A 27,693-nucleotide genomic window follows, 5' to 3' on the forward strand; every position below is an offset into this window, starting at 1 on the left:
GTATAGGAGGATTAGGAGGAACTTGACGGAGGAACAAGGGGGAGAAGAAGGGGGGAAGTGGTGGGGGAAAGGGAGAGAGGCAAACCATGAGAGACTCTTGAATGCTGACAAAAACTGAGGACTGATGGATGTGGGGGGGAGGGGGGATGGGCATGGAGGAGGATACTTGTGGGGATGAGCACTGAGTGTTATGTGGAAACTAATTTGACAATAAATTATTTGTAAAAAATAAAATAAAATAAAATAAAATAAAATAAAATCTTTCCACTAAGGTCTTATCAACCTCTGCATTACCATGGCTTCCCTGCTGTGCAAGGCTGAGGGCTACAGAGAAACTATGAGCAGGAGATGGTCACAGGCTCCCTACAAGGCTCCACAGTTAGGGGACTCTTAGCCTGAAGTCATGCTAACAGTTACAGGGAAAATAAGAGGACTTACATGTGCAATGAGGGGGCAGCCTCCCAACAGGGAAAAGAAGATGTTCACATCTCACTTCTCCACCCAAAGATGACTAAACACCCTGAGTCTAGCAGAGAAGCTGGTCATCTGTCTACATGGCCCGGTTGTTGGGATTTAGTGACTCCATGGCACAGTCTTCCAGGCTCACACTTCCAATGAAAAATGTCAACTCTAGGTACCAACACTCATCAGTTACCAATCCATAGGTCTGCCTATGTCCAAATTGAGCCTGGAAGCCAAAGAATGCAGTATTTATAAAAACTGCTTTGGAGTCAATGTTACACCGGTTTGAACCCTGCCTCTGTCTCTACCAGCTATGTGATACCAACTAATTTCTTCGCTTCTCTGTGCCTTACTTTCCTTAGTTGTTGCATGTATTAAATGAGGATGTGACCCAAAGTGGCAGCTCAATAAATGCCAACCAGAAATAATTCAACAAGACAACTACATACACACCTGTGTGCACAAACACCCACTATGCTGACAGAATCCAATGACCATGGCCACCTCAGGACCAAGGAGTATCAAGACGACGTTGTGTTCCAACAGCTTCCTCCCCATTCTCCCACAAGTGTCTGTCACCACTTGTGGGACAGTGAAAGGACCAAGAGGAAACAATTTGTGAATGTGGGGGAAAGCCAGGCCAGAAGAACCAAGGGGTCCTGTCAAAGTTGGAGGTTCAGAAAATGTGTCAGCCAACTACAAAACACAAAACCACACATGCGTGGACACACTGCAGAAGGAGAAGGCTAGGGAGGGGAACAAGGAAGAAAAAGAGAATTGCTGGCATCTAAGCACTCTCTCTTTGCCACTATACCAGCACATGTTCACAAGCTGACCTGGGCCTTGGCCAAGTTCTTGGCTCTGGGTGAAGCAAAGCCTGAGCACATCCTTTAAGAAAGTGACCTCTTCAAAGGCTGGGGTGAGGAGCCCTTTCTATGCCTAGAAAGGGCTCCTTGAGAAAAAAAGAAAGAAAGTGAAGGATATGAAGGAAAAAGGGTTCATAGGAGGGGGAGTAGAGAAATAGGAGAGTAAAGGTTCAGCATCAAGAAGAGTCAGTAGGTTCAGAACTGGGACCACTGGGGAATGTCCTTCACAAAAATCATCATCTTAACAACTGAGCCTGTTTGTGTCAGAAACAGATTTTGGGGAGAAGTGAGAGTCTATGCAGGCTCCTAGAGCCTGGGGGTTAATAAAAGAACACAAGGTTTCCAAGAAATAGAGCACATGCTCATTGCCTTGTGGACTGAATGACTAACACAGCACAGGGGCCTGGCAGGTGGGCAATCAACAGGCCCTTGGTGCATTTCCAGACATGGGATGAACAGGAGACACAAAAACAGACGGTATTTGTTTGGGTATGGGGAAGAATGAGACACTTTACTGTAAGGGAAAGAGGGAGCCATGAGTGTATCTATTGATTAAAATGAGTAGACCCATTGGTTGGGCCACCCATGATCTTTTTCTGTCCTCGAGTAAAAATAAATATCAGTGAAGATTTCTTTCCAGCTAAACATAGTGAACTGAACATTCATGCCCATCTCTGCTCCCTCCCAAAATCCCATTAAATTAAGAGGATAACAAGGTGTGGCAGAGAAATTGAATGAAATCAGCACAATTATCTGCTGTCCAATTCTTTTTGTGTGTGTGTGATTTAAACACTTATTTTTATTTTTTATTTTTTTATTTTTTAATTTTTTTTACAAATAGTTTATTGTCAAATTAGTTTCCACATAACACTCAGTGCTCATCCCCACAAGTGTCCTCCTCCATGCCCATCCCCCCCTCCCCCCCACATCCATCAGTCCTCAGTTTTTGTCACCATTCAAGAGTCTCTCATGGTTTGCCTCTCTCCCTTTCCCCCACCATTTCCCTCCTTCTTCTCCCCCTTGTTCCTCCGTCAAGTTCCTCCTAATCCTCCTACACGTGCAAACATATGATATTTGTCCTTCTCTGCCTGACTTATTTCGCTCCCTGCTGTCCAATTCTTAAAAGAATCTGTCTTACAAGGATGAATGGTAGGAATTTTTCCATGAGAGCAGAGACTTGTTTAGTTTTCTATTACTTCTCTGGCACCTAGAAAACGTCCAGCATAGGATTCAAGCATTTGGTGAACAAGTATACTCCTCAACAAAGTAGTGCTATGTAATCTCACAGTCTATGCCTAGTACAGACTTTACTACTCTTAATTCTGTATTAATTAGTACTTTTTAGATGTTTTCTAATGTCTGTGAGATTACAAGGTGAATAAAATTCAGAACTGGGGAGCCTGGGTAGCTCAGTCAGTTGAGTGTCTGACTTCGGTTCAGGTCATGATCTCGGGGTCTATGGATTCGAGTCCCACATTGGGCTCTATGCTAACAGCTCACAGCCTGGGACTTGCTTCAGATTCTGTGTCTCCCTCTGTCTCTGCCCGTCCGCTGCTCAGATTCTCCCTCCCTCCCTCTCTCTCTCACAAAAATAAATAAACATATAAAAATTTTTAATAAAAAAATCCAGCCTGAAAAAGGCAATTATTAACTGCTTTTCTCATAAAAACAAAAGAAAACCTCATTATAATTGGTCATTCAACTCGGTTGTAGAAGTGGTACTTGGAGAATAGAGCAGGAAAAAGCATGTATACATGAGGGAAAGTCTATGAAAGTTTAATCCTGTACTTCTGTGAAAAGTCAACAGATAATATCCAAACTAATAAATCCAAAACAGTGACACACTTTACACTTAGATAAATGGAGGTAACAAGTAGATGTAGCAGCTTTTAGCAGAATCAGAACCTGCCCTTTAATTCTGTCAGAACTGAAGGTTGAGTGGAGTAGAGAGTAGACCTGGTGTGGGAAGGCAGAGCAGGGAGACTCCAAGTAGCTCTGCAGTAGTATCTGACTTCTAAAACCATATCCATCGGACACTTTGATTAAGAAAGAAATTTTTAGGGTGCCTGGGTGGCTCAGCTGGTTAAGTGTCCGACTCTTCATTTCGGTTCAGGTTGTGATCTCATGGTTTGTGAGTCTGAGTCCCACATCGGGCTCCCTGCTGATAGTGCAAAACCTGCTTGGGATCCTCCTTTTCTCCCTCTGTTTCTGCCCTCCCCTGCTCATGCTCTCTCTCTCTCTCTCTCTCTCTCTCAAAACGAATAAAACTTAAGAAAGAAAGAGAGAGAGAGAGAGAAGGAAGGAAGGAAGGAAGGAAGGAAGGAAGGAAGGAAGGAAGGAAGGAAGGAAGGAAGGAAGGAAAGCAATTTTCTTGAACAATAATAAAAATGACTTCAGGACCTAGCTCAAATGACTCCTCCCTCCACAAAGTCTCAGATCTCCTTCCTCTTCTCTTGTGAAAATGACTGGCAATTAATCCTATTCCACTTGGTGATTGTCAGAACTCGCATTGTTAGGTATCCTTCCACCTGTCTTGTCGCCAAAGGACGACATTACAACCGCTTCACAGCAGAGTGCTCTTGACACCGTCTCTGAGGAGCCTGCCCCACAAGCTCGGGAGAGGTGCAGCGCCGGTTCCCCGTTACCTGCGTAGGCGTTGGCCTGCTGCAGAAGGTCAGTGCAGGTGTGCACATCGGCAAACGCGCGGATGCCCAAGCAATTGGTGGGATGCAACTGAGACTGCAGGAAATCACAGCAGTTCTGCCGAACGTCCATGAGCTGCAGCAAGCTGGCTGCTGGGAGCAGCACCTGGAGGAGAAGGTGACATTCTGAGACACCAGACCCCTCCGGCGGGGCCTCTTCTCACTAAAGCATCTTTCCAATTATATCACTCCCACGCTCACAAGGTCTTGCATGGCTCTCTCTCCTCTGCCTGTCCAACTAAGTCCAAACTTCCTTCAGGGCAGCTCCAGCCCTATTTCTCACTACTCTCCCTTGGTGGATCCTCGGCACCAGCAGATTCTTTAACCCTACATTCCACAGCAGTGCCTCCCAATGAGGAAGGAATATATGAAATATCTGGGGATCATATAAAAGCTCCAATTCAATAGGCCTAGGGTAGGGCCTGATAGCCTGCATTTCTAACAAACATCCAGGTGATACATGCAGCTGCTGGTCCAGCAACCATATACTTGGAGTAACAAGATGCTTATGGACTGAATGTTTGTGCCCTCTTCCCTCAAATTTGTAATGCTGAAAGCCTAACCCCAGCAGGACTGTATTTGGAAAACAGGGGCCTATGAAGAGGTGATAAAGGTTAAATGAAGCCATAATGGTGGGGCCTTTACAAGAAGACAGAGAGATACGAGAGCTCTCGCTCTCTCTACAACGTGAGGACACAGGGATAAAGCGACCTCATGAAAAGCCAGGAAGAGACTCTTTGGCAACTGAATCAGCTGGAACTCTGGTCCTGGACTTGTAATTTCCAAAACCAGGAGAAAGCAAAGTTCTGTTGTTTAAGCCACCCATTGTGTGGTATTCTGTTACAGCAGCCCAAGGAGACCAAGATAGATTGGTTCTCCTACTTGGCTACATACTGAATCACCTGGAGAATTTATTTAAATACTGATGCCTAGGTCTCACCACCAAAGATTTTAACTTAATGGGTATGAGATGTGTCCTGGACAGTGAGATGTTTCTAAAGCTCCCCAAGCGTGTTAATACACAGCCAAGTTTGAGAAAGCGCTTATCTACAGCTTTTAGCATATCATTTTCACTCAGAAAGGCACTGACTAAATTGTTCACTAGTACGTTCATTACTCAAGCATCTGTATGCCAGGTACTGGTCTAGGCTCTGGGGTTTAGTGGTAAGCACAATAAACCAGATCCCTGCTCTTGTGGAGCTAACAATCTACTGGAACAAAAGAGTGACCCTCAAATCCCTTGAGATTCAGGCAGTCACAGTATACTCTCTCATCCAACAGATAGATGGTAAAGAACATCTTTAGGTACATTCCCAGAGAAAGGAGAGAGGCGTTTCCTTTTAAAAGGTCACAGAACACATGAGTATTTACACTGTACCCTGGAAGACAGAAATAGTTCCTGCTCAGGTGTGTGTGCATGTGTTTTTCCTAAAAGCCAGGGAAGACTGGCTTGAGCAAGCCAGAGGGGTGTGCAGCCCGCCAACCCGTCTAGTTTCCCTAGGACTTTCCCACAGCTGCCAAAGCCTGCCCTCTAGATCAAATATACAGAAGAGACAGCATAGTCCTATTAGACTCCAGCCCTGCTCCCCTCCACCCCTATCCTTGGGAAAAGGTAGACAGTCTGAGAGTGACTTTCCAAAAAGAAATAAAATCATAGAGCATTATAGTTTCATTGAGGCTGCTTAGCTCAGGGTCCCCAGCAACCATTTCACCCCCCTAACAACCCCCATGTGTCCCAGGCCTTTGCTCTCAGCTGCTCCCCTGGCTCTCAGAGAGAGTGTCTAGGCCAGTCTCCAGCTGTTCTCATCCACAAGGGCTTGCCCAGGAAGACATGGGCTACAGATACATTTGTTTTCCTGATTTAGGACACTATAAAAGTCTTTTTTTTTTTTTTACAAGATTTAAATTCTAGACCCTGACCCCCCAAAACACATCTGAACACTCCATGCAATAAGGCCATAAACTCAGCCCCCCTGTCCATTCTTGGGCCTTGCTCGCCACTAGGGTAGCAGCTAAGTTTGCTTATGGACAAGGGGTTTCCCAGGACACAGGACTTTCAGTGCTAAAATTGAGATTGCCTTTCCTCATCCCTACCCATAGGCAGAAACCACCAACCTCGTCCTCTACCACCAGAGCTCCTACTACTGAGCTAAGTGCCTACTCTCCACAAGGCAAGCTCCTCCTCCCTATCAGCTTAACTTCTTCCCTCACACAGATGAGTTCCAGAATGTTCTAGAAAGCATGTCCTCTCCCTTCTTTCTTCCACTATCCTATGTCCCCAATGGTAAATTAACACCATGTCCTTTAGCGTGTTTTGAGTCAATGATTCATTCCAGAGAAGGAAAAAGATAAATTCACCCACTCTTGGGAGTTTTAGACCATAAGGCAGCTCCAAATGTGACCACCTGAGCCTCATCCCCATGATGCAGCCACCTAGTGGGTGGCCCCACTAAGCAGCCATAAACTGGGAACCACAATTAATCTGTGAGCTTGCTGAGCCTAGCCAAACAGATTCTAGGACCAGAGTAGTCACTGCCTGCTAGAAGTAGAGAACCATTAACCATTCTTGCTGAATACACAGCAGGAAAGGAAAGCTGTGTTTCAAATCCCCAAACGACCTCTATGGTAGCCCTGTGACCCAGCACTAGCTACAATCTATAGTTAGGGCCAAAGGTCGACAGGTCATTCTGGTTTGCTGAGACTTTGCCCATTTTTAGCACTGAAAGTTTTACGTCCCAGCAGACCCCTCAGTCCTGAGCAAGCTGGGATGGTTGATCACACTAGGGACCAGGAACTTCTTGCTGGAGAGGAATAATCAAATGTTGCCCAGCACACACTGTCCTCAGTGGTGGGGCAGGCCCCAAAAAGGTCAGGCTAAGAAGAGAGACAAAAGGGAGAGCAGCCTTTTAAGCTGCATAGAGAAGGATTTCTGAGGGTCCCATCTGCCCCTAGACTGCATTCCCAGCCAAGCCAAGATGACAGCATGCCAGGGACACACACACCCTTCCCCCTTGCCTTCTTTTTCACCACAAAGAGAGTGGCACAGTGTGATGCTTAAATTCTCAAGCCCATGACAACCAGTCAAAGAACTTAAATAATAAATCCTTCCTGAACATATTCCTTAGGTTATACTTTTAGTTTTTAAATCCCCTCTCCCCCCCACCCCCCCCAATAGAGCTAGCTACCCACATAGCTTTTCCCTACTGTTCACAAAACACACTCAGCAGGCAAAAATTGTCAGGCTTTCCACCTCTCTATACCACCCTCCCCATCCTGTTTAGGTCCACTCCTGCCCAAAAGCATTCCCAAGATGACTTCCCAAAGGGAACGGGGGCTTGTGGTTTCTCCAATTGCTCCTTCCCTCTCTTTGATCTTAGACTGTGGTTAGCTATGAGTCAAAGGGCCTTTTCTTTCACTACTTGCTTCATACAGGAAGGCGTAAAGAAAAGTAAAGGAAGTCAGAAGGCTAAGGGCAAGGTTTGGGGGAGATAAGTCATTGCTCAAACTGAGTCTCAGGTATAAACCGGGGTCCCATCCACGGGGATTCTGGGGGCTGCACATGATGGAAACAGACAAACATCCCCAAAGGCTGTGAAAGAAAAGAGAGCACAACATGCATAAGGTGGCTGTCCTCACTTCCCTCTCCCACATCAACAAGGGCTTTCTGAGGATTTCCTCCTCTCTTATCTCGTGTGCAATGCAACTCCCTGACTCCCTCAAGGGGCAGCAGCAACAGGCTGTGAACAAGAGGCCAAGCTTGGGTTCTCAGCTTGGTGGAATCACAAGGGCAGCACTGCTTGGCCCCTGGAAGGAAGAGCATGTAGGAGCCATTGGCTGGAACCACCACAGGGATGTAAAATGACTCCAGGTCAAAAAGCGTTTAGCTTGCTTCTTGCCACCCTGGTGTTAAAGGTTCTGGGAAAGCAGGCCCCAGGAAGACCCTCAGCAGAGAGTTTACAGGTTCCCCTCTAGCTTGCAAATGGCCCCCGGTCCATTTTTCACAAGCAGGCCCCGTTTTGTTTTTTCTCTCCCTCGGATAACATGAAAACACAGCAGAGGATATCCCGTCACTGAGTTTGTTTCCTCTAACAAAAACAAAAGGAAATGCCCTGCCTCAGAAAGCACCTACTCCTGGAATTTCAGGGAGGCAGGACTACGCACAGAGGGAGGGGGATCACTAACCAGAGGTGTCAGGTGACAGGCCGAGGCCGCAGCCACACAGTGGGTCTGTCTCTGCCAGCACCAGGCAAAGAGGCCTGGTACAGAAGCATAGTTAAGGGCCTCTGGGTGGCTCAGTCAGCTAAGTGTCCAACTTCAGCTCAGGTCACGGTCTCATGGTTCATGAGTTCGAGCCCTGCGTCTGTGCTGTGAGACAGAGCCCACTTTGGATTCTCTGTCCCCATCCTCTCAGGCCGCTCCCCCACTCATGCTCTTTGTCAAAAATAAACTTAGAAACATTGTTAAATAAAAATGTATTGAACAAAAAAAGAAAGTGGGGTAGGGGAGAGAGAAATTGAGAGAGCAAAGGAAGGAGGGAGGGAAGATGGGAGGGAGAGGGAAAGTGGTATGTAGATGATCAGGAGCACTAGCAAAATGGTGCTGTGATTAAAACTGTCACTTAGACTTCTGACTTCACTTACCAGCCATGTGACTAAAGGCAAATTACTGAACCTGTCTGTGCTCTGCCGCCTCAAGGGTAAAATAAAGATGATGACGGCACTGCCTTCGAGGTTTGTTGTGAGAATCCAATGAGACAAATACATTTAAAGCAGTCAACAGACAGCCTGGTGCATAGGGAGTGCTCAATTAAACTGTTTTTTATTATTATTAATTATCAGGAGCTGAAGTCAAGATTCTGATCATTCATTTAACAAGAAACTCAAGTTCCCCATGTCAATAGACCACAGTGAGATGGAGAGAGGTAGGTTCAAATCTTAACACTACCGCCTATTCAACCACTTAGAGCATTAGCTTCTTCGACCGTGAAAGAGGGATCATACTAGAATACTCACATTTGGTGGTGATGAAATGAAGTGAAATAATGCATGTGAAGTGACTGCCACATGCTTGGCTTTCAATGAGGATCACTAAGTGTCAGGTATGAAGGCTGTTACCTCCACCATAGAAAGGCTATTCAGTCTCTCCAGGGTTTGTGTGGCTGGGAAGGGATTAAGGGTTGAGCTCTGGGAGCCATTTAACCAAGCCCCAGTCTTTGACCGCTCTTTCTCAGTCTCTCAGGAGTGCCCCAGGGCCTCCATGCTCACCTCCTCAGTGCACTAAATCCTCAACAAAGGCTGTCTTCACAGTTTGTGAGCAAGTGCCTCAGCAGATACGTCACAGCATGAAGAAGCAGCCACATTTTGATCCAAACTTTCTCTTCTCAAGCTTTTTTGTTTTGATTTCCCCCAGATCACCCCAATCAAACCACACTGTAAAGGGAGGAGGAAAAATAGTATATCTCACGGATTTCAAGCAATGCACAGTTCCCTGAAGGTTCCACACTGTGCCTTCCACTGGAGCCCCTGCACATGCCCCGCTCCCCACCCCCACCTCCCATACACAAATGAACTCTCTAGCGGCTCATGCACCAATGGGGACACAGGCATGCGGGCAGAGGAGGAAGTCCTGACCACCCAGTACTCCTTCAAGATGTGGCCCACACAACATGTTCTCAGTGATGCTGTCCCCATGACCATCCTCATCAAGGCAGTGATGACCATTCCCTGCTTCCTGGGTACCTCCACCCTGGCCCTACCACACTGCAGAGTACCTATTTGCCTAGTCGTGCATCTCCAACCTCACACCATGTGCTCCTTAGTGACAGGGTCTCTGTGCTCACAGCACCCACAGTGCCCAAACTGTCTGCCTGGCATAGGGTAGCAATGTTCTAAGGCTTTATCTATATGAATTCATTTAATCCTCTCACTAACCCTATGAGATTAAACTGCTATTATGCCCATATTACAGATGAAAACACTGAGGCTCAAAAAGATGAAGTAAGCTGCCTAGTGTCTCACATCCAGAAAATGGTGGAGCCAGGATTTGAAGGCAGACAGTCTGACGAGTCAATAGAATAACTACTAATTATGAAAACTGATCCTTGAGGCAGGGTATCAGTGAGGGTGTCAGAGAGGCTCTAGTACAAGGGAGGGAACGCAAATCAGAAGTTGACAGAGTAAGTGTCTTCTCTGCCCAGAGCTGACTGGGTCCCATACCTTCACTTTACAGATGGGAAAAGAGACACCATGCTGGGGGACAGAGTGAGAACAAGAGCACTCATTCTTGACCAGTGGTGAAGCTAAGGCTCGGACATAGGCCCCCCTTCAGACCCAACTCCTGCCTCATCTCTACTTCTCCTTCTTTCTCTGAACCTGCACATCTTCATTCTGGCCTCCTGCCCTGCCCTATAACATAGTTTTACAGCAAGCAGTGGTGAAGCCACTTTCTATAGAGGACTCTAATGAGTCTATCTGCCTTTAGGAAATGGTGTTTACACACTATCACTGGGTTAGACCAAAGCTGCAAAGATAAATACCTAGCCAGATGATAAGGATTCAGAGTGGTACATCTACTTATCCAAGTTTATAAATACTTTGGACCTGATGGGGGTGGGGGGAGGAAGTTATTCAAAAAATACATGGTAAAAAGGGAAGAAAAAGCTGGTTCCATTCATACAATCTACAACCTCACCTACAGTGTTGTATTTGTTGGTTTGTTTTTTTGTTGTTGGGTTTTTTGTTTTTGTGTTTGTTTTTTCAGGGCAGGGAGGTATTTGGTGTTGTCTTAGTGGTTTAAAACAACACAAATTTATTTTCTTACACTTCTGGAAGTCAGAAGTCCCAAATGCATCTCTCTGGATTCAAACAAAGGTGTCAACAGGGTTGCATTCCTTCTGAAGGCTCTAAGGGAGAATATGTTTCCTTGCCTTTCCTGCTCCTAGAGGCTACCCACATTCCTTGGTTCATGGCACCCTGTCTTTAAAAATGGAAAGATCAGGCCGCCTGGGTGGTTCAGTTGGTTAAGTGTCCGACTTTGGCTCAGGGCATGATCTCACGGTTCGTGGGTTCGAGCCCCACGTCAGGCTCTGTGCTGACCGTCAGCTCAGTGCCTGGAGCCTGTTTCGGATTCTGTTTCTCCCCCTCTCTCTCTGACTCTCCCATGCTCACGCTGTCTCTCTCTCTCTTGCTCTCTCTCTCTCTCAGAAATAAATTAAATATTTAAAAAAAATTTTTTTAATGGAAACATTAAGTTGAGTTTTGTCAGGTCACATTGTCTCTGATTCTCTTTATTCTACCTCCATCTTCCACTTCAAAGAGCCCCTGTGACTATACTGGACCCACCCGGATAATCCAAGGTAATCTCCCCATTGCTTGTCTACTGATCAACAACATTAATTCCATATGCACAGTTAACTCCTCTATGACAGTTAGAACCTAACATATTCATAGGCTCCAGGAAAAAGGACATGGACATTTGGGGGGAGGGGCATTACTCTGTCTACTACACTATATGATTAATACTTACTGATATACCATAATGCATGATTTTTTAAAAAATTATTTACCCCCTGTACATTTTTCAGTTGACATCTAGCATTGTTCATTAGAGTTGCAAAAGATGTAATGTCTGGCATTTTGTAAATCTCAATATTTACATCACTTTTCAAAGTACCCAAGTGAATATAAATGTGATGGTGGTTTGATATCAACCATTTCACATGTTTTTTCAATACATGCACCATATATGGTTTTTTCAATATATGCACCATACTCATTTTGTAGCAAACTACTCTGCGCTCACTGTTACTGCTCAGAAGTCATTCAGCTGTTTCTATTCTGTTGCTAGACCTAAGATGTAAGCACTCCCTTGTCCATTTCCTTCTGGATGAAAAAGACCAGAAACAAACTGCAAATGCTGTGTGTTACAGGGCATAAAATATACCTCAATTTAAAAGGGGAAGGGGAGTAGACTAGATCAACCACGGAGCCCAATGAAGTGCCTGGCATATAAGTGGCACTCAAACATCTGTGTTGAATTGAATGAAAAAACAATGATTACCAATGCAGCCTTCCAAATACCATGATCCTCGTAAAGGAGGTAGTGTTCTGGAAAAGGGAAATAGGCATTTTGGTCACTGGAGAGGTATCTGCCTCACAATAAAGAAAGTGGAACTGTGATTTAAAAAAAAAGAAAAAAGAAAAATTCTTCAAATCACATGTACCTTCCAGCACTTTACTGAAATGGTAAGGCCCTTAATGATAAGAAGTAGTATGTCCTGTGTCTGTGTTTAGCCCAGGAGTTTGCAGGTCCCAGAGTGGGCCACACACCCTCAACCATCTCCCCTAGTGAAGCATGCTGGTGCTGCCTCATGTCCCCACCGTAAAGACGCACACCTTAGGGTGAAGCAGTGTCTTCGCTGGCTCCTCTTTTCAAGACTCCAGATGGCTGAGGATGAGGGCAGGGCAGCAAAAGGAGGAAAAGGCACACGCTTCACAGCCGCATGCCCCTGCTGAGACTCGGGCCTGGTGCTTGGCACCTCCATCTCCGAGCATGAGTGCTCAGAGAAACTCGGGTGACTAATGTTGAAACAGGAAAAATTTTTAACAGCCTCACAATCCACACTGAAAATTCTTGAGATGAGATGATGACTGGGGAAAAGAGGGTTCACCCAGGCTTTTGGTTCTTCCTGCATCTGGAGTTTGAACCACCATGAGTTAAAAGACTGCTCCAGGGCCCAAGCTCATTCAGAGGTATTATGGCTCAGCAGCTAAGAACATGGGTGCCACGGTCAGGCAGGCAGGGGTTTGAGGCTCATTCACCCACCTCCAGGCCCTGTGACACAGGGCAAGTCACCTAACCTCTTTGGACATTTAGTTTCCTCTCCAGCTACCAAGTGAGTTGTTGTGAGGGTTCAATGAAATGAAGCAATAATAGTGCATGATGAGCTATTAAGGTGGGGTTGAATTTACCTGGACGTTCTCTTCAGTCACCTCGATTTCTGCCGTGTAGATGTAGTCAATCAGCTTATTCAGTGTCCTCCCATCCACGTCCTTGATTTCTATCTTCTTGGCTTTACTCTCAGACATGTCACCTACAGTCCAAAACAAAACCAAAACGGACACGAACGTGGTGCTTAACTTTCACATAGCCCCCTGCCCTGTGTCGGCACCATAAAAGCGTCAGGAGGCGGCAGAAGGGATTTGGGCATGGAGAAGGATAAAACAGCTCACCTCAAGGGCACATCAACTTTGCGCCTGTGATCATCTGCAAACCCAAGGGTGAGCATTCCCCACACTGTCTGCTATAAACTTGTACACACAGGGCCCAGAAAAGTGAACAAGATATGCACCTGCTCTCAAGGGACTCACGGCCTAGCAGTGCAGATATATAAAAACATATGAGGTGATAAGAGCTTAATAGAGATATATACAACGTACCAGTATAACAACAACAATAAAAAGTAACATTTATTGAGTGCCAACTATGGCTAAGCAATGGGCTAAGCACTTTAAAGTGGTACCTCTTTCAATCTTGACAACAGCCTAGGAGTTTTGTTAATATTATCCCCATTTTACAGATGAAGAAACTGTGGCTCAGGAGGGTGAGTATTCATTTTGCCCACAGTCACATATCTAGGAAGGGGCCAGGCTGGGACTGAAACCAGCACGTGTGACTCCAGAGCCCACACTCTAATCGCGACCCTCCACTAAATCCCAAGAATGCAGAAGATGGAGCAACAAGCCCTGGAAGCCATCCTAGTAGGAGGTCACACTTAAGCTGGGTATTTCCATGGACAGCAAAGGTGAGGAAGGTATGAGCCAGATGCAGGAACCATAAGTTGTAAAGGCAGAAAGTGCCAGAAGATAAATTTGGGGAGGAGTGAGAGGCTGGTATGAGGTGCCAGTGAGAAGAAGCTAGAGAGGGAGACAGCAACAAGGGCTAGCAGAGCCTTGTAAGCCATGCAAATGAGTTTGGACTTGATCCTAGGAGAAGCGCCACTGAAAGGTTTTAAACAGGGGAATGACATCAACAGATGGGTATTTTTGAATGAAATTTTGGATGCACGGTGGAAGCAGGATCAGAGGCAGGGAAAACAGTTGGGAGGCCTTGATGATAATCCAACAAAGAAAGGACAGAGCCTGTGAACTAGGGCAGCAGCGGCACCACACTTGCACAGAAATGGGGCCCCTCTCCTCAGTCAGCCCTCTCTCCACAGCACATGGGTTTATCTAGAGCCAGGCTCAGCCAACAAGGGCTGCTGATTCCAGTAGGAAAAGACAGGCTAGATGTGTCTTTGTAGACCGAAATAAAGGGCAACTTGACTGCAAGAAACAGAAATTCAGAAGCCCTTATGGAAGTATGAAAACAGAGCCTGGATAGTTGTTTTCTCTCTGTGGAATTTGTGCACTGGAGCCAAGAAAATCAAGTACAGTACAGCGTGTGGGCTGCAGACGCCCACCTCCAAGCTGCATGGGCAGCACATGATTCCTGCACCAATCTACAATTCCCATCCCGACACAGTAAGAGATCTGAATGAGTTTGGAAGAGGGAGGAAAATCATTCCAAATCCTGCCCACTCCTTCCACTGCCAGACCAGGTAGACCCAAGACTCTCCACCCTGTTCTGTCTTCTCTCTGACTGCTGGGAGAAGCCAGTGATAGGGCCTCAACACAAAGAGCTTTGAGGCAGGACAAAGACGCAAAGGGAGAAGAGGAAAAGATAGTGGATTTCTACTGCACCCATTAGACAGGCTCTCACATACTTTCTCTCTTGAGTTTATTCTGAGGCACAAAAAATAAAAATCTATACCCAAGAAAATAAAAAGTTCAACTCATCTCTCTAAACAGCTATTAAGAAGTTCATCAGTAAGAGGCCAGTTGATGATTATAATGCAAACGATAATTATAGACAGCCAATTCTTAGTTTGAGAACTTGGACCTTAGAAAAAAGACTGAGAAAAAGAAACACCTGACTGTAAGAACCAAGAGATTCAGAAGCCCTTATGTGAGTGTGAAACTAGAGCCTGGCTTGATTGTTTTCTCTCTGTGGAATTTGTACTTGCGACTCAGATCAGACAGTCAGTTTTGTAACTTTGGGGTAAACAAGTGCAAACTCCTGAAATTACACGAAATTATCAGTATATATGAGCAAAAGTTTTATTTTTCTGTGGGATGAAAGATCATTCTTATTAGTCAAATGTATAGCAAACCTTAAGACACCATTTTCTTTTTTTTTTTTTTACAAATAGTTTATTGTCAAATTGGTTTCATATAACACCCAGTGCTCATCCCCACAAGTGCCCTCCTCCATGCCCATCTCCCCACTCCCCCCCACATCCATCAGTCCTCAGTTTGTTTCTCAGCATTCAAGAGTCTCTCATGGTTTGCCTCTCTCCCTTTCCCCCACCATTTCCCCCCTTCTTCTCCCCCATGGTCCTCAGTTAAGTTCCTCTTAATCCTCCTATACATGCAAACATATGATATTTGTCCTTCTCTGCCTGATTTATTTCACTAAGCATAACACCCTCAAGGTCCATCCATGTTGCTACACATGGCCAGATTTCATTCTTTCTCATTGCCATGTAGTATTCCATGGTATAGATAAACCACATCTTCTTGATCCATTCGTCCGTAGATGGACACTTAGGCTCTTTCCATGTTTTAGCTATTGTGGAGAGTGCTGCTATGAACATTGGGGTACATGTGCTCCTATGTATCAGCATTTCTGTATCCCTTGGGTAAATTCCTAGCAGTGCTATTGCTGGGTCATAGGGGAGTTCTGTTGTTAATTTTTTGAGGAATCTCCACACTATTTTCCAGAGGGGCTGCACCAGTTTGCATTCCCACCAACAGTGTAGGAGGGTGCCCGTTTGTCCACATCCTCGTCAGCATCTAGAGTTCTCTGATTTGCTCATTTTAGTCACTCTGACTGGCGTGAGGTGGTATCTCAGTGTGGTTTTGATTCGTATTTCCCTGATGAGGAGGGATGCTGAGCATCATTTCATGTGTCTGTTGGCCATCTGGATGTCCTCTTTGGAGAAGTGTCTGTTCATGTCTTCTGCCCATTTCTTCACGGGGTGGTTGTTTTTCGGGCGTGTAGTTTGGTGAGTTCCTTATAGATTCTGGATATTAACCCTTTATCTGATATGTCATTTGCAACTATCTTTTCCCATTCTGTTGTTGCCTATTAGTTTTGTGGGTTGTTTCCTTGGCTGTGCAGAAGCTTTTAATCTTGATGAGGTCCCAATCGTTTACTTTTGCTCTTGATTCCCTTACTTTTGGGGATGAAGACACCATTTTCTAGATGGTGGAACTTTGGGAGACTTTTTTCCTGCCTCCTTACATGGCTGTGAAATTTCTAATTTTCTATATTAAATATGTAAACTTCATAAGCAAGCGGGAAAACCATGTAAAATAAAAACTATGGCATCAAAAACCAAAATCTATGTTTTAAGAAAGTTCCCTTATAGGATATTCAAAACCTGTATAAATCACACAGACTTGTAAAATCCAACCTTATTACTTCTTACAAACCAGCAGAAATTACCGCACCAAACTAAGGTTCTAGGTTAAACAGACTCTGAAAGTGGTAGCAGTAATAGCTGCTACTGTGTGGTAGGACCTCTGATGAGGGTTTATACATGTTATTTCATTCAATCCTTGTAACAACCTCAGGTGGTAGATATTATTTCCATTTTACAAATTACGGAACTGGCATTTCAAAAGGTATTTACATATAGCTGTGAGAGGGCAGGTCTGGGGTTTAAATCTTGGCCTAACTCTAGACCGTGTGTCATTTCTCATAAATCCCTGTATAATTTATACCTAACCCTAACGATGACCTTGATAAAAGTATTCCCAAACAGGTCTAGGTCTGTATTCTGAGGACAACTTAGTATGTAAGACCGAGCAAGCAAGAATGGAAAGGGATGAGATCTTGTCAAGTTCATTTGCTAAGATATTCTCAACACCTAACAAAGTGCTTGGCATATAACAAGCACTTAAAAAATACTTGTTGGGAGGAGGGAGGGCGAAGGGAACAAAAGGGGATTTCCTTTGATATCTCATAATTCCATGGACTCTAGTAATTCCTGAGGGGCAGAAACCAACAAAGGCTTAGTCATTCTTGCTCCTTTCCTTACTTCTACTACTCTGACAAAATAAAACAAAACATGAGCCCTATATGTCCTTCAATTTTCAAGGTCAACCCAAGAGCCCTCCTCCTCAGCCCAACCACCTCAGACTTGAACTTTCAGAACATGTGTTAGTTGCACATCTTTTTAGCCCCTTCCACTTCTGCTTGTCATCTGTTACCATGGACGTCCTATTCCTCCAAAAAGAACATGATCCACTCAAGAGCAGATATATGTTCAATCATTCACTCATTCATTCGCTCATTCATTCATTCAACATACATGTATCAAACAGTCCCTGTATGGCAAGCATTGTGCTGGCAAATACCAGAGGACACAATGATGAATACGTTATGGCTCTGACCTCATGGAGCTCAGTCCAGTGAGAAGAGACACAAGTAAACCAACAATTATGAAATGTGTTAAATACGAAAAAAGAGGGTTCAGCTTAAAGAGTTCTTAAGCAGAGATTCCTGCACCCTGACCTGTATGCAGAATGAATAGTACACAGGAACCCCTATTTGCCACTAGGGAGAAGAGAATCCATTGTCTTCCTCAGACTGATTCATCATGGTTAAGAACCACAGATCTAAATTGAGATCTGGAGAAGGAGTCATAGTTATTTAGAAAAGGGAAGAATCAATATTCCAGGCAAAGACAGTAGTAGTGTATTTAAAGATTTGGAAGCAAGAAAGAAGAGGACCTATTTGAGCCCCCAAGAAGCTGAGTGCAGCAGAAGCACAGTAAAGAGAGGAATGGGGAGATGAGGCCAGAGATAGAAGCAGTCTGGATGAATGGAAGGCCCTGTGGTCCATGCCAAGGAATTCAATGCATCCCAAGAGCAATGGAAAACCCCTGACAGATTTTTTTTCTTTCAGTTATCAGGTTATGTTAACAAGAGCTCAGACCAAGACCAAAATATTGATTCAAAGGATACTCTATGCTGGTTCACATGGTGGATTGATTAAGCCAATTATTTTCTTTTAGTTTTTAGTATTATATAAATCTTAATTTAACTATGATCATTTCTGAAAATGATCTGCATTTAAACATGGCTTTCATGAGATAGGTCTTTTTTAAATTTTATTTAAAACCAAGTTAGTTAACATATAGTGTAGTAATGCTCATCCCAAAAAGTGCCCTCCTTAATGCCCATTACCCATTTGGCCCATCCCCCAATCCAACACCCCTCCAGCAAACCTCAGTTCGTTCTCTGTATTTAAGAGTCCCTTAAGGTTTGCCTCCCTCTCTGTTTTAATCTTATTTTTTCTTCTCTTCACCTGTGTTCATCTGTTTTGTTTCTTAAAGTCCACATATGAGTGAAACCACATGATATTTACCTTTCTCTGACTGACTTATTTCACTTAGCATTATATACTCTAGGTCCATCTACGTTATTGCAAATGGCAAAAGTGATTGCCATATTATTTTTTGATGGCTGAGTAATACTCCACTGTGTATATATACCACATCGTTGTTATACATTCATCAGTTGATGGACATTTGGGCTCTTTCCATAATTTGGCTATTGTTGATAGCACTGCTATAAACACTGGGGTGCATATGCCCCTTCAAGAGCCCCTGACAGATTTTAAGCAGGTGAAGGATGCATCAGACTGATATTCTGGAAAGTTGCTATAACTATAGTGTACAGAACAGGATGGGGTTGAAGGAACAAAATAGGAGGCAGGTTGACTAGTACCAAAGCTGCTGCAGGAAATTAGGTGAAAGATGAGAAGTGACTGGGACTAAAGGAGTAGATCTTAAACTTCTTTAAATCCTCAGGCTGTACCATAGGACCTTGTAACTAGACATCTCCAAGAACCACAGAGAGCCCAGGAAAGCAAGCAACCCCACATCTCTATCTGGCCAAGTGATGATGGGCATTAATATCCTGAGCCCATACAGTCTTTAAAAACTTGGTTCCTTTAACACTGTAAGATGGGTTTGTTTTTAATGTACTTGATGACACACAGGGACCCATATAGAATGCAAATACTCTAGGTACACAGAACCCATAGTAAAGGGCAAAAATAGAGAAAAAAACTGACTAGCCTATTTTGGTAAAATTAGCTTCCTGAGGGATGGAGGTGCAAGATAGGGAGGAAGCAGGGGAATCTCAAGTATTCCCTATTTACAAGACAAGATGGGCAGAACACAGCACTGCTGGCCTCTCTAATCACTGTGCTAAAGGAGTGCTAGAGTTTGAGTGACAGCCCATCTCAGATCTTCTCGCAAGCTGGCTGCCTCTCAACACTCTCCTGTGGGCACTCAGACCTCACAGTCACATTTATTACAAGTTATTCTGTGAAGGACACAGTCAAGGAGTAGGGTTAATATCTGGGACATTTGGGCAATATGAACTCAGAGGACAAAAAAAATAAAAACACTTTAAGCCTGAGTTAAAAGATCATAATCACACCACTCAAGTCAGAGGAATGTCACGAGTATTTCTTTTTCATTTTGGCCTTTAAACATGCTGATAGAAATGGACTTAACAAGAGTCAGCTGGTAAAATTAACAACTCAAACAATAGATGTTGGTGAAGATGCGGACAAAGGGGAACCCTTTTGCACTGCTGGTAGGAATGCAAACTGGTGCAGCCACTCTGGAAAACAGTTTGGAGGTCCCTCAAAAAAGTAAAAATAGATGGGGCGCCTGGGTGGCTTAGTTGGTTAAGCGTCCGACTTTCGCTTAGGTCATGATCTCACGGTTCGTGGGTTCGGGCCCCGCGTCGGGCTCTGTGCTGACTGCCAGCTCAGAGCCTGGAGCCTGTTTCAGTCTGTGATTCCCTCTCTCTCTGACCCTCCCCTGCTCACGCTGTCTCTCTCTCTCTCCTAGAAATGAATAAAACATTAAAAAAAAAAAAATTTAAAAAAAAAAAAAAAAGTAAAAATAGAACTACGCTATGACCCAGCAATTGTACTACTAGGTATTTATTCAAAAGATACAAGTGTGCTGTTTCATAGGGGCACATGCACCCCAATGTTTATAGCAGTGCTATCAACAATAGCCAAAGTAGAAAGAGCCCAAATGTTCATTGATGGATGAATGGATAAAGAAGATGTGGTATAAAGATACAATGGAATATTACATGGTGATAAAAAAGAATGAAACCTTGTCATTTAAAATAACACGGATGGAACTAGAGTGTATTATGCTAAGCAAAATCAGTCAGTCGGAGAAAGACAAGTATCATATAATTTCACTCATGTGGAATTTAAAAAACAAAACAGATGAACATCGGGGAAAGGAAGGAAAAATAAGATAACATAGAAGGAAGCAAACTGTAAAAGACTCTTAAATACAGAGAACAAACTGAGAGTTGATGGAGGGAGGAGAGTGGGGGGAGGGGTAAAGGGGTGATGGGCATTAAGGAGGACGATAGTTGGGATGAGCACTAGATGTCATATGTAAGTGATGAATCACTAAATTCTACTCCTGAAATCATTATTACACTATATGTTAACTAACTTGGATTTAAATTAAAAATTAAAATAAACAAAATAAAATAATCTAAACTTTTGGAAGGGAATAAAAAGAGTCAGCTGGGACTTTTCATGATTTGAGTTTACAAATTTTGAAGCTGAACCTGATAATTAGAACAAAATTTTACAATATTACTTTTCATATACGTTTACCAAGGTTTAAGCCAAATCAAGGGGCCTCAAAAAATACACAAATCTCCCATAAAGCATAAGCTGGTTCAACTGTTCTAAGAAATGCAGATTTGTGGCATGTGTCTCAAGTCTTCAACATGTGCACACACCTACCCTAGGGGTCTATTCTAAGGAAATAATCATAGCGTAAATAAAGATTAAGAGGCAAAGATATCCAGGCACCTGGGTGGCTCAGCTGGTTGAGTGTCTGACTTTGGCTCAGGTCATTATCTCATAGTTTGTGCATTCAAGCCCTGCATCAGGCTCTGTGCTGAAAGGTCAGAGCCTGGAGCCTGCTTCAGATTCTGTCTCCTCTTCTCTCTGCCCCTCCCTCACTCATGCTCTGTCTCTTTCTCTCTCTCAAACAATAATAAATGTTAAAAAAAAATTTTTTTAAGAGGCAAAGATATCCATCATAGTATTACTTATACCAGCAAAATATTAGAAAGAATCAGAATTTCTAACCAAAAAGGAAATGGATTTTCGACTCGGATATATATGATGGAATCTTACAAAGCCACAGTGAAATGATGATGTTAATGTGATTTTACTGATGTGAAAATATACTAACCATATGCCACTGGTTTGATTAAGCAAATTTTCACTGAGCACCTACTGCACGGAAGATCCAGGTAGGCAGTGGGGAAACAGCACTGAATTAAGGTAGAGTTCTTAACTGACTGACTAGAGTAATCAGATACTGAGGAAGTAATGAGATAAGCAGTGATACTAAAGACAAGTATGACATTTGGTATCACAAGAGTAAATAACAAAAGAATTTAACCTAATGCAAAGGGATCATGGGGAAAGCCTACCTGAGGAAGTGTTGCTTAAGCAGTAATGAAAGATGAATGGGAGTTAGGCAGGCAAAGAGGCAGGGGGAAGAACATCCCAGGAAGATGAACTGTAATTTTTTAAAGTATACATATTACATCAACTTTGTATACACAAAATGACTCGTTTATATTAAAATTTTATTTTGGTGGGTTCTTAAATTTCTTTTTTTTTTTTTTTTTTTTTAGAGAGAGAGAGACAGCACAAACAAGGAAGAGGGACAGAGGGAGAGTGAGAATCTCAAGCAGGCTTCATGTTCAGCACAGAGCTGGACGTGGGGCTCGATCCCACAACCCCAGGTTCATGACCTGAGCCAAAATCAGGAGTCAAATGCTCAAGTGACTGAGGCACCAGCACCCCTATATTAAAACTTTATTTTGTATCTGTATATATTTATAAATATAAAATCTGAAAGGATATAAACTATAATCTTATCTAGATGACATATTACATGAAATTTTTTTCTGCTTGTCCACATTCTCTATTTTTTTCTGCAATAAACATATATGAATAGTGTTTGAATAGGTAGATGGGTGAGTGGGTGGGAAGATAGACAGATATGGCTGGCTGGATGGATGGAAGGATGGACAGTAACCAGATTCAACAGAAGACTTGAGCTGGGCATCACATTAGACTTTTCTTCTTGATTTTTTCCTCCCTTCAATGGCTAGAATCCAAGATCTACTCCAGAAGCATTCAGATTATGTTTCTAAAATCACCTTGTTCTTGCTGAGGAACTTCCACTACTCCAGAGGTAATTTTATTAGCAACAAGTAGAGGCAACATTACAATTCATCACAATTCCACACAGATTTCCTCTCTTAACATTGGACTTTCCAAACCACACACACACAAGAGAACATGACTAGCAGAGCTACTTAGCAAAGCTGCAACCAAATAACTATTGCAAACAAAATGAATTATTATTTTAAAAAATTTTTAAACATTTATTCTATTTTTGAGAGACAAGACTGCAAGTAGGGGATGCGTAGAGAGAGAGGAAGACACAGAAGCTGAAGTGGGCTCCAGGCTCTGAGCTGTCAGCACTGAGCCTGACACAGGGCTCTAACTCACAAACCGTGAGATCATGACCTGAGCCGAAGTCAGATGCTTAACCGACTGAGGCACCCAGGCCCCCTATTTAAAAAAAAAAAAAAAAAATGGATGAACGAGAGAGGTAAATAAAGGCATAAAAACCTAGTTCAAACTACAGTTTAAAACTACTCCAAAGAGCATGCGGCTTAAAACTTCCAGGTAGTGAAATTCACTCGTTTTCACAGCTACATTTTCCAGGGTGCTAATTTCTGACCCAAGGCTCAGAGTGATGGAAGAGTGGCTTGATCTGCTTACCTGAGGCACAGCTCCTTCACACGATAAGTCAAGGAGAGATCATGTTGTGAGGAACTTTCAACACACAAGTGCTAAGTCATCCCCAACTAGAACCATTCTTGCCCAGGAAAGGCCACATACTGTATTAGGAGAAGGGTAAGAGCCTACTCAGCAAAAAAAGGATGCCTGCATTCAACCATTCTTAGCAAGCCCACTTTCATTCTTTTTAAGCTTCATTTATTTACTGTCTCCTAAATATCACACCCTGTGGTTGGCTCTGAGGATGCAGCAGTGACAAGACATGGCCCTCAAATGTCCAAAGCTCATAATCAACTGTGGAGACACTTCATTCATTCATTTAAAAAACATTTGACTCTGGTTGTGTACCAGGTGCTTAGGATATGATAGCAAAAGGGTCCAACAAGAAGACTTTCGTCTTCAAGAGTCTAGTAAGGAGAGACAGGTTAAAAAAACAAACCACATCAACAACCAACAACAGGATTTTCAGATAGGGATAAACATTAGGAGAAAAATATGTACTCAAGTTATGGGACAGAAAGGGACTGAGTGGGGAACCATGGCACGGGTGCTCAGAGGCGGTCCCTCTGAGGAGACACGTGAGCTGTAATCTGCAGGATGAGAGGCACCATTACATATGAGGTCACAGCACAGCACTGCAGATGCCAGGAAACAAACAGGAACACAGAGTGATATTGACCACCCTCACAAGCCGCACTGAGTACTTGGGGAACATGGAGAAGGGACACCTGACCCAGCCTGAGGGTCTCAGGAGTCCCAGTTAGTCTTCAGTCAGCAGGGGAGGTACTGTGAGTGACTATAGACAGGAAGCTCTGAGGGTTTCAAGGATTCAGTCTCACATGGGAAATGGTTGGGTAGGGTTACTGGGAACGTACAGAAAACAGGAACCCTCTAGAAAGTTGGTAAAGGTGCCAGATGGTGAAAATTCCTGTCTTACTCTCCCCTCCAAGCCCCGCCATCACTTCTCCCAAATCTCTTACACCCTCCTGTAAAGTCTCAAGGAGGTTTGTAGATCTTGCCTGGTAGGAATGGTCAGAGAAGGACAAGCTGGTCCAGCAATGGGCCGGGTATCAAGAAGCTAAGCTCCACTCATTTATTATGTGGTCTTGGGCAAGTCTCTCCCTTTTTGTCAGCCTCAGTGTTTCCTATCTGCAAAGTGAAAGATCAGAGGCCTGGGGATAAGCCCAAGAGCCTATACTTCCAAAAGCTCCCCTACATGATTATGATGCATGCTGAAGTGTGAGAAGCTAATCAACTCTATGGTTCTACCTTATTTGTCCTCATAGTAGACAAGGGGCTGCATGCCTGGCTGGTTCCATCAAGTCGTCCATGGTGCAAAACATAGCATCTGATATACTGAAGCTCCTTACAGTGAGTGACTTGGCATTCTCTCTCCTCCCTCCCCTCATGCTACCACCCAAAATATTCTCTCAGTGGGGCTGGAGCCCCATAATCATGGGTCATTGTTAGCCCCTTGCCGTACCTGTGAACATCGCACAGAAGTAGGGGCTGCAGGCTGCCAGGACCACTCGGTGGGCTTCTATCTCGACATCTTCTGCCACAATCATCACGTCACACAACAGCTGTTTACTGTAAAACACCAGTGAAGGGACACCATGGGTCACAGCACCAACACCCAACCCCAGGCACACAAGGATATGTTTTCTCCCACCCAGATTCCACGGCAAGGGGATGAACTATCGACTCTTCCAAGTCCCTGATAAGCTGGGCATTCATGCTTTCCTAAGGTGCAAAGAGAGACCCAGCTACTCTGGAGTTGCAAATTCAGGGCTCTTTTATTTGTCTTCACATCTCTGCTCCTCAGCTCCCTCAGCTCCTTCAGCTCTGACTGAAACAGAGGGACAGCAACTCAGAGAGCAATGGGAAAATCCTAGGGCTGTCAGTCAAGGGACTGAGTGAATGTCAAGGAGCATGAGCATGCCACTGAGATGTGCCACCAGAGAAAAGAACCAGTAACAATTACACAAGGGACCTAATACCTATGAAACACTGGTAAGAGGCCAGCCAGTTCAGGAAGACTCAAATATTAATTTTCCCACGCAGATTTAACATTATCACCAAGAAGGCTGCTCACTAAAGACCCTGTGCAAGCTCCAGTCACTATAATTATTAAGGATACTGTAACTACCTTACAAACTAACTACTTGTTTGTCATCCCCACTACACTGTGAGGTATGAAAGGAACTTATTTACTGTTATATCCTAAATACCTGGCTGAAAGTCTAGCCTAATGAAAGCCCTAAATTTTTACTGAAATAGATAAATAGTTTCAATAAACTTTGAAATAGACCACACTCATAGACCCTACGGGCTACTTTGAAGGACAGAAAGGATGCCACAAGTTGTCAATCCAAGAATTTTTCCTCCACCAGCCTTCTGATACTTATCACTTATTGAGTTATATACGCTAGGCACTGTTCTAAGCACTTTTTTTTTAATACATATTACTTCATTCAATCCTCTCTAAAACCCCACAAGGTATGGTTATTACTATGTTCTATATTACAAAAAAGGAAACTGAGGTCCACAGAAGTAACTTTTTCAAAGATAACACAAAAATGGAGTGGTGGAAAAAGGATTTTTCCCATCTTCCAGAACCCATCTTCCTAAAGTCTATGGCATCCTGGTCACCACTAATCCCTAGATGTGGGAGGGAAGACAGGACAAACACATGTCAACCATGATCCACTGGCAGTAATTACTCAGCACACAATACTGGATTGATAAGTCTGAATCATGACTGGGATCCAGTTGATAGGGATGAGGTGAATAGAATGAGTCTGCCATTGGGGTGCCTGGGCGGCTCAGTCGGTTGAGCGTCCGACTTCAGCTTAAGTCATGATCTCACAGTTCATGGTTTCGTGCCCAACGTGGGGCTCTGTGCTGACAGCTCAGAGCTTGGAGCCTGCTTCGGATTCTGTATTTCACTCTGTCTCTCTGCTCCTCCCCTGCTCATACTCTGTCTCTCTATCAAATATAAACAAAGATTTAAAAAAATTTTTTTTTTAATATTTTTTATTTATTTCTAGGAGAGAGAGAGAGAGACAGACAGCATGAGCAGGGGAGGGTCAGAGAGAGAGGGAGATACAGACTCTGAAATAGGCTTCAGGCTCTGAGCTGGCAGTCAGCACAGAGCCCGACGCGGGGCTCGAACCCACGAACCGCGAGATCATGACCTAAGCGAAAGTCGGACGCTTAACCGACTAAGCCACCCAGGCGCCCCTAAAAAAATTTTTTTAATGAGTCTACCACGATTGATCAATGGGAGATAAGCTACCTATTTGCCATCCCTGGTGTGACATATTAAACCTTTGCCAATTATTTAGACATTAGTCCAGGACTGCCTATCAGAGAAAATAGAATCATAAAGCCTGAGAAGACTGGAGCTGTAAGTGCCCTTCATCTAGTCTGTGAACCTGAGAGAGGTGGTCCAAAGCCACAAAAGGGTGAGTCTTGAATCTAGTTCTGACTCTGGATTTGGTACCATAAGGCCCCATTATTGGCTCACACTTAGAAAAAAAAAATTAGAAGATTAGTTAGCCCCAATACTAAAAGGTGATGAGGAAAGTTTCAGCCTATGGAAAAAAGTCCCTGTGAGGGGGCTTCAGGGAAGAGAGACACCTCTGAGTGCCAAGAGGCAAAACCTGGGAATGGGCCCTCATGCTACAGTGGACATCAGACCCTGCGGACAAATTTTATCAGAATAAGCCCGCTCAGCTGGAAAGAGAACTGGCTCAGCACCTAACTGGCTATGAGAACATGGACAAAGGATCTTACCAGTTTTCTCATCTTTCTAAGCTACCTCAGGACATCTATCATGGCGGCCAAATGAGATTACAGATACCACCTGAGAATAGGCTAGTTTTTAATTTGGACAAAATGGATTGTAAAAACGTAGTCACAACCTCAACAGACTCATCTTGGACATTTTCACTTCGCTTTCATTAACTACTTTAGGGAGAAAATGGAGTTATCACTACTCTTTAAAAGTGCAAGTAATTTATCAACTATACTTCAATTAAAAAGAACTGACCAAAAAAGTACAATTTTGTTGTTGTTTTTGTAACCAGTATTTTAATAAGGAAAGCAAAACAGATGGGTCAGAAATGCTGAGCAAATGCTGAGCCAGGTACTGAAAAAGGCAAATGTCAGAATGGGGTATTTTGCTGAAACCCAGAGGAGCTGATAGTTCAGGAACAAAAGGAAAGAGACAAGAAGGAATGAGGTTTAAAGGTGGAGAATCCAGTTAAGCAAATGCATGAGAACAGTTCTGATGGGCTGGAAATGTATCTCAAGGCTAGAGGAATCTGGGAAGGTGACCAAGAGAAACTCGTCCAAAACTCAATGTAGGCTTTCCCTGGGAATGGTAAAGCCTGTCTGCACACCAAAGACATCTCTGTGTATCCATTCTGTATAGAAAAGAGAACCAGCAGCTCTAAAGCACTGCATGGCTCACAAGCATTTCTAATTCCATTTACTAGAAATCCTATAGGATTCTTTTTTTCTGAGCTGTCACACACAACTCCAAAGAACAACCTTAAGAAAAGAAAAATAGGGCTATACGCTTTTGATAGCTATTAGGAAGGAGCTCAGGGTCTAGAATCAAATGGACCAGGGTTCATGGCCCCTGGGTATCAGAAATCAGATGT

The 27,693-nt window shown here is 43.7% G+C and overlaps 1 protein-coding gene across 6 annotated transcripts in view; it reads right to left on the reverse strand.

Annotated features, from left to right (window-relative positions):
• Positions 1 to 27,693, reverse strand: part of KLHL3 (kelch like family member 3) — a 125,561-nt gene that overhangs the window by 70,352 nt on the left and 27,516 nt on the right. For 4 of the 6 annotated variants that reach the window (XM_039217905.1, XM_039217909.1, XM_039217906.1 and 1 more), the window contains exons 3-5: positions 24,507 to 24,613; positions 13,000 to 13,121; positions 3,974 to 4,136 (exon numbers count right to left, since the gene is read on the reverse strand). In XM_039217905.1, the coding sequence (XP_039073836.1) occupies positions 3,974 to 4,136; positions 13,000 to 13,121; positions 24,507 to 24,613 (392 nt within the window). Of the gene's footprint in view, positions 1 to 3,973; positions 4,137 to 12,423; positions 12,486 to 12,999; positions 13,122 to 24,506; positions 24,614 to 27,693 lie in introns of those variants that run through there. The other 2 variants (XM_039217907.1, XM_039217908.1) reach the window with 2 other exon arrangements.

Source organism: Hyaena hyaena, unplaced genomic scaffold, assembly GCF_003009895.1.
Source record: "Hyaena hyaena isolate Hyena2069 unplaced genomic scaffold, ASM300989v1 scaffold_723, whole genome shotgun sequence".
NCBI classification, from domain to species: domain Eukaryota; kingdom Metazoa; phylum Chordata; class Mammalia; order Carnivora; family Hyaenidae; genus Hyaena; species Hyaena hyaena.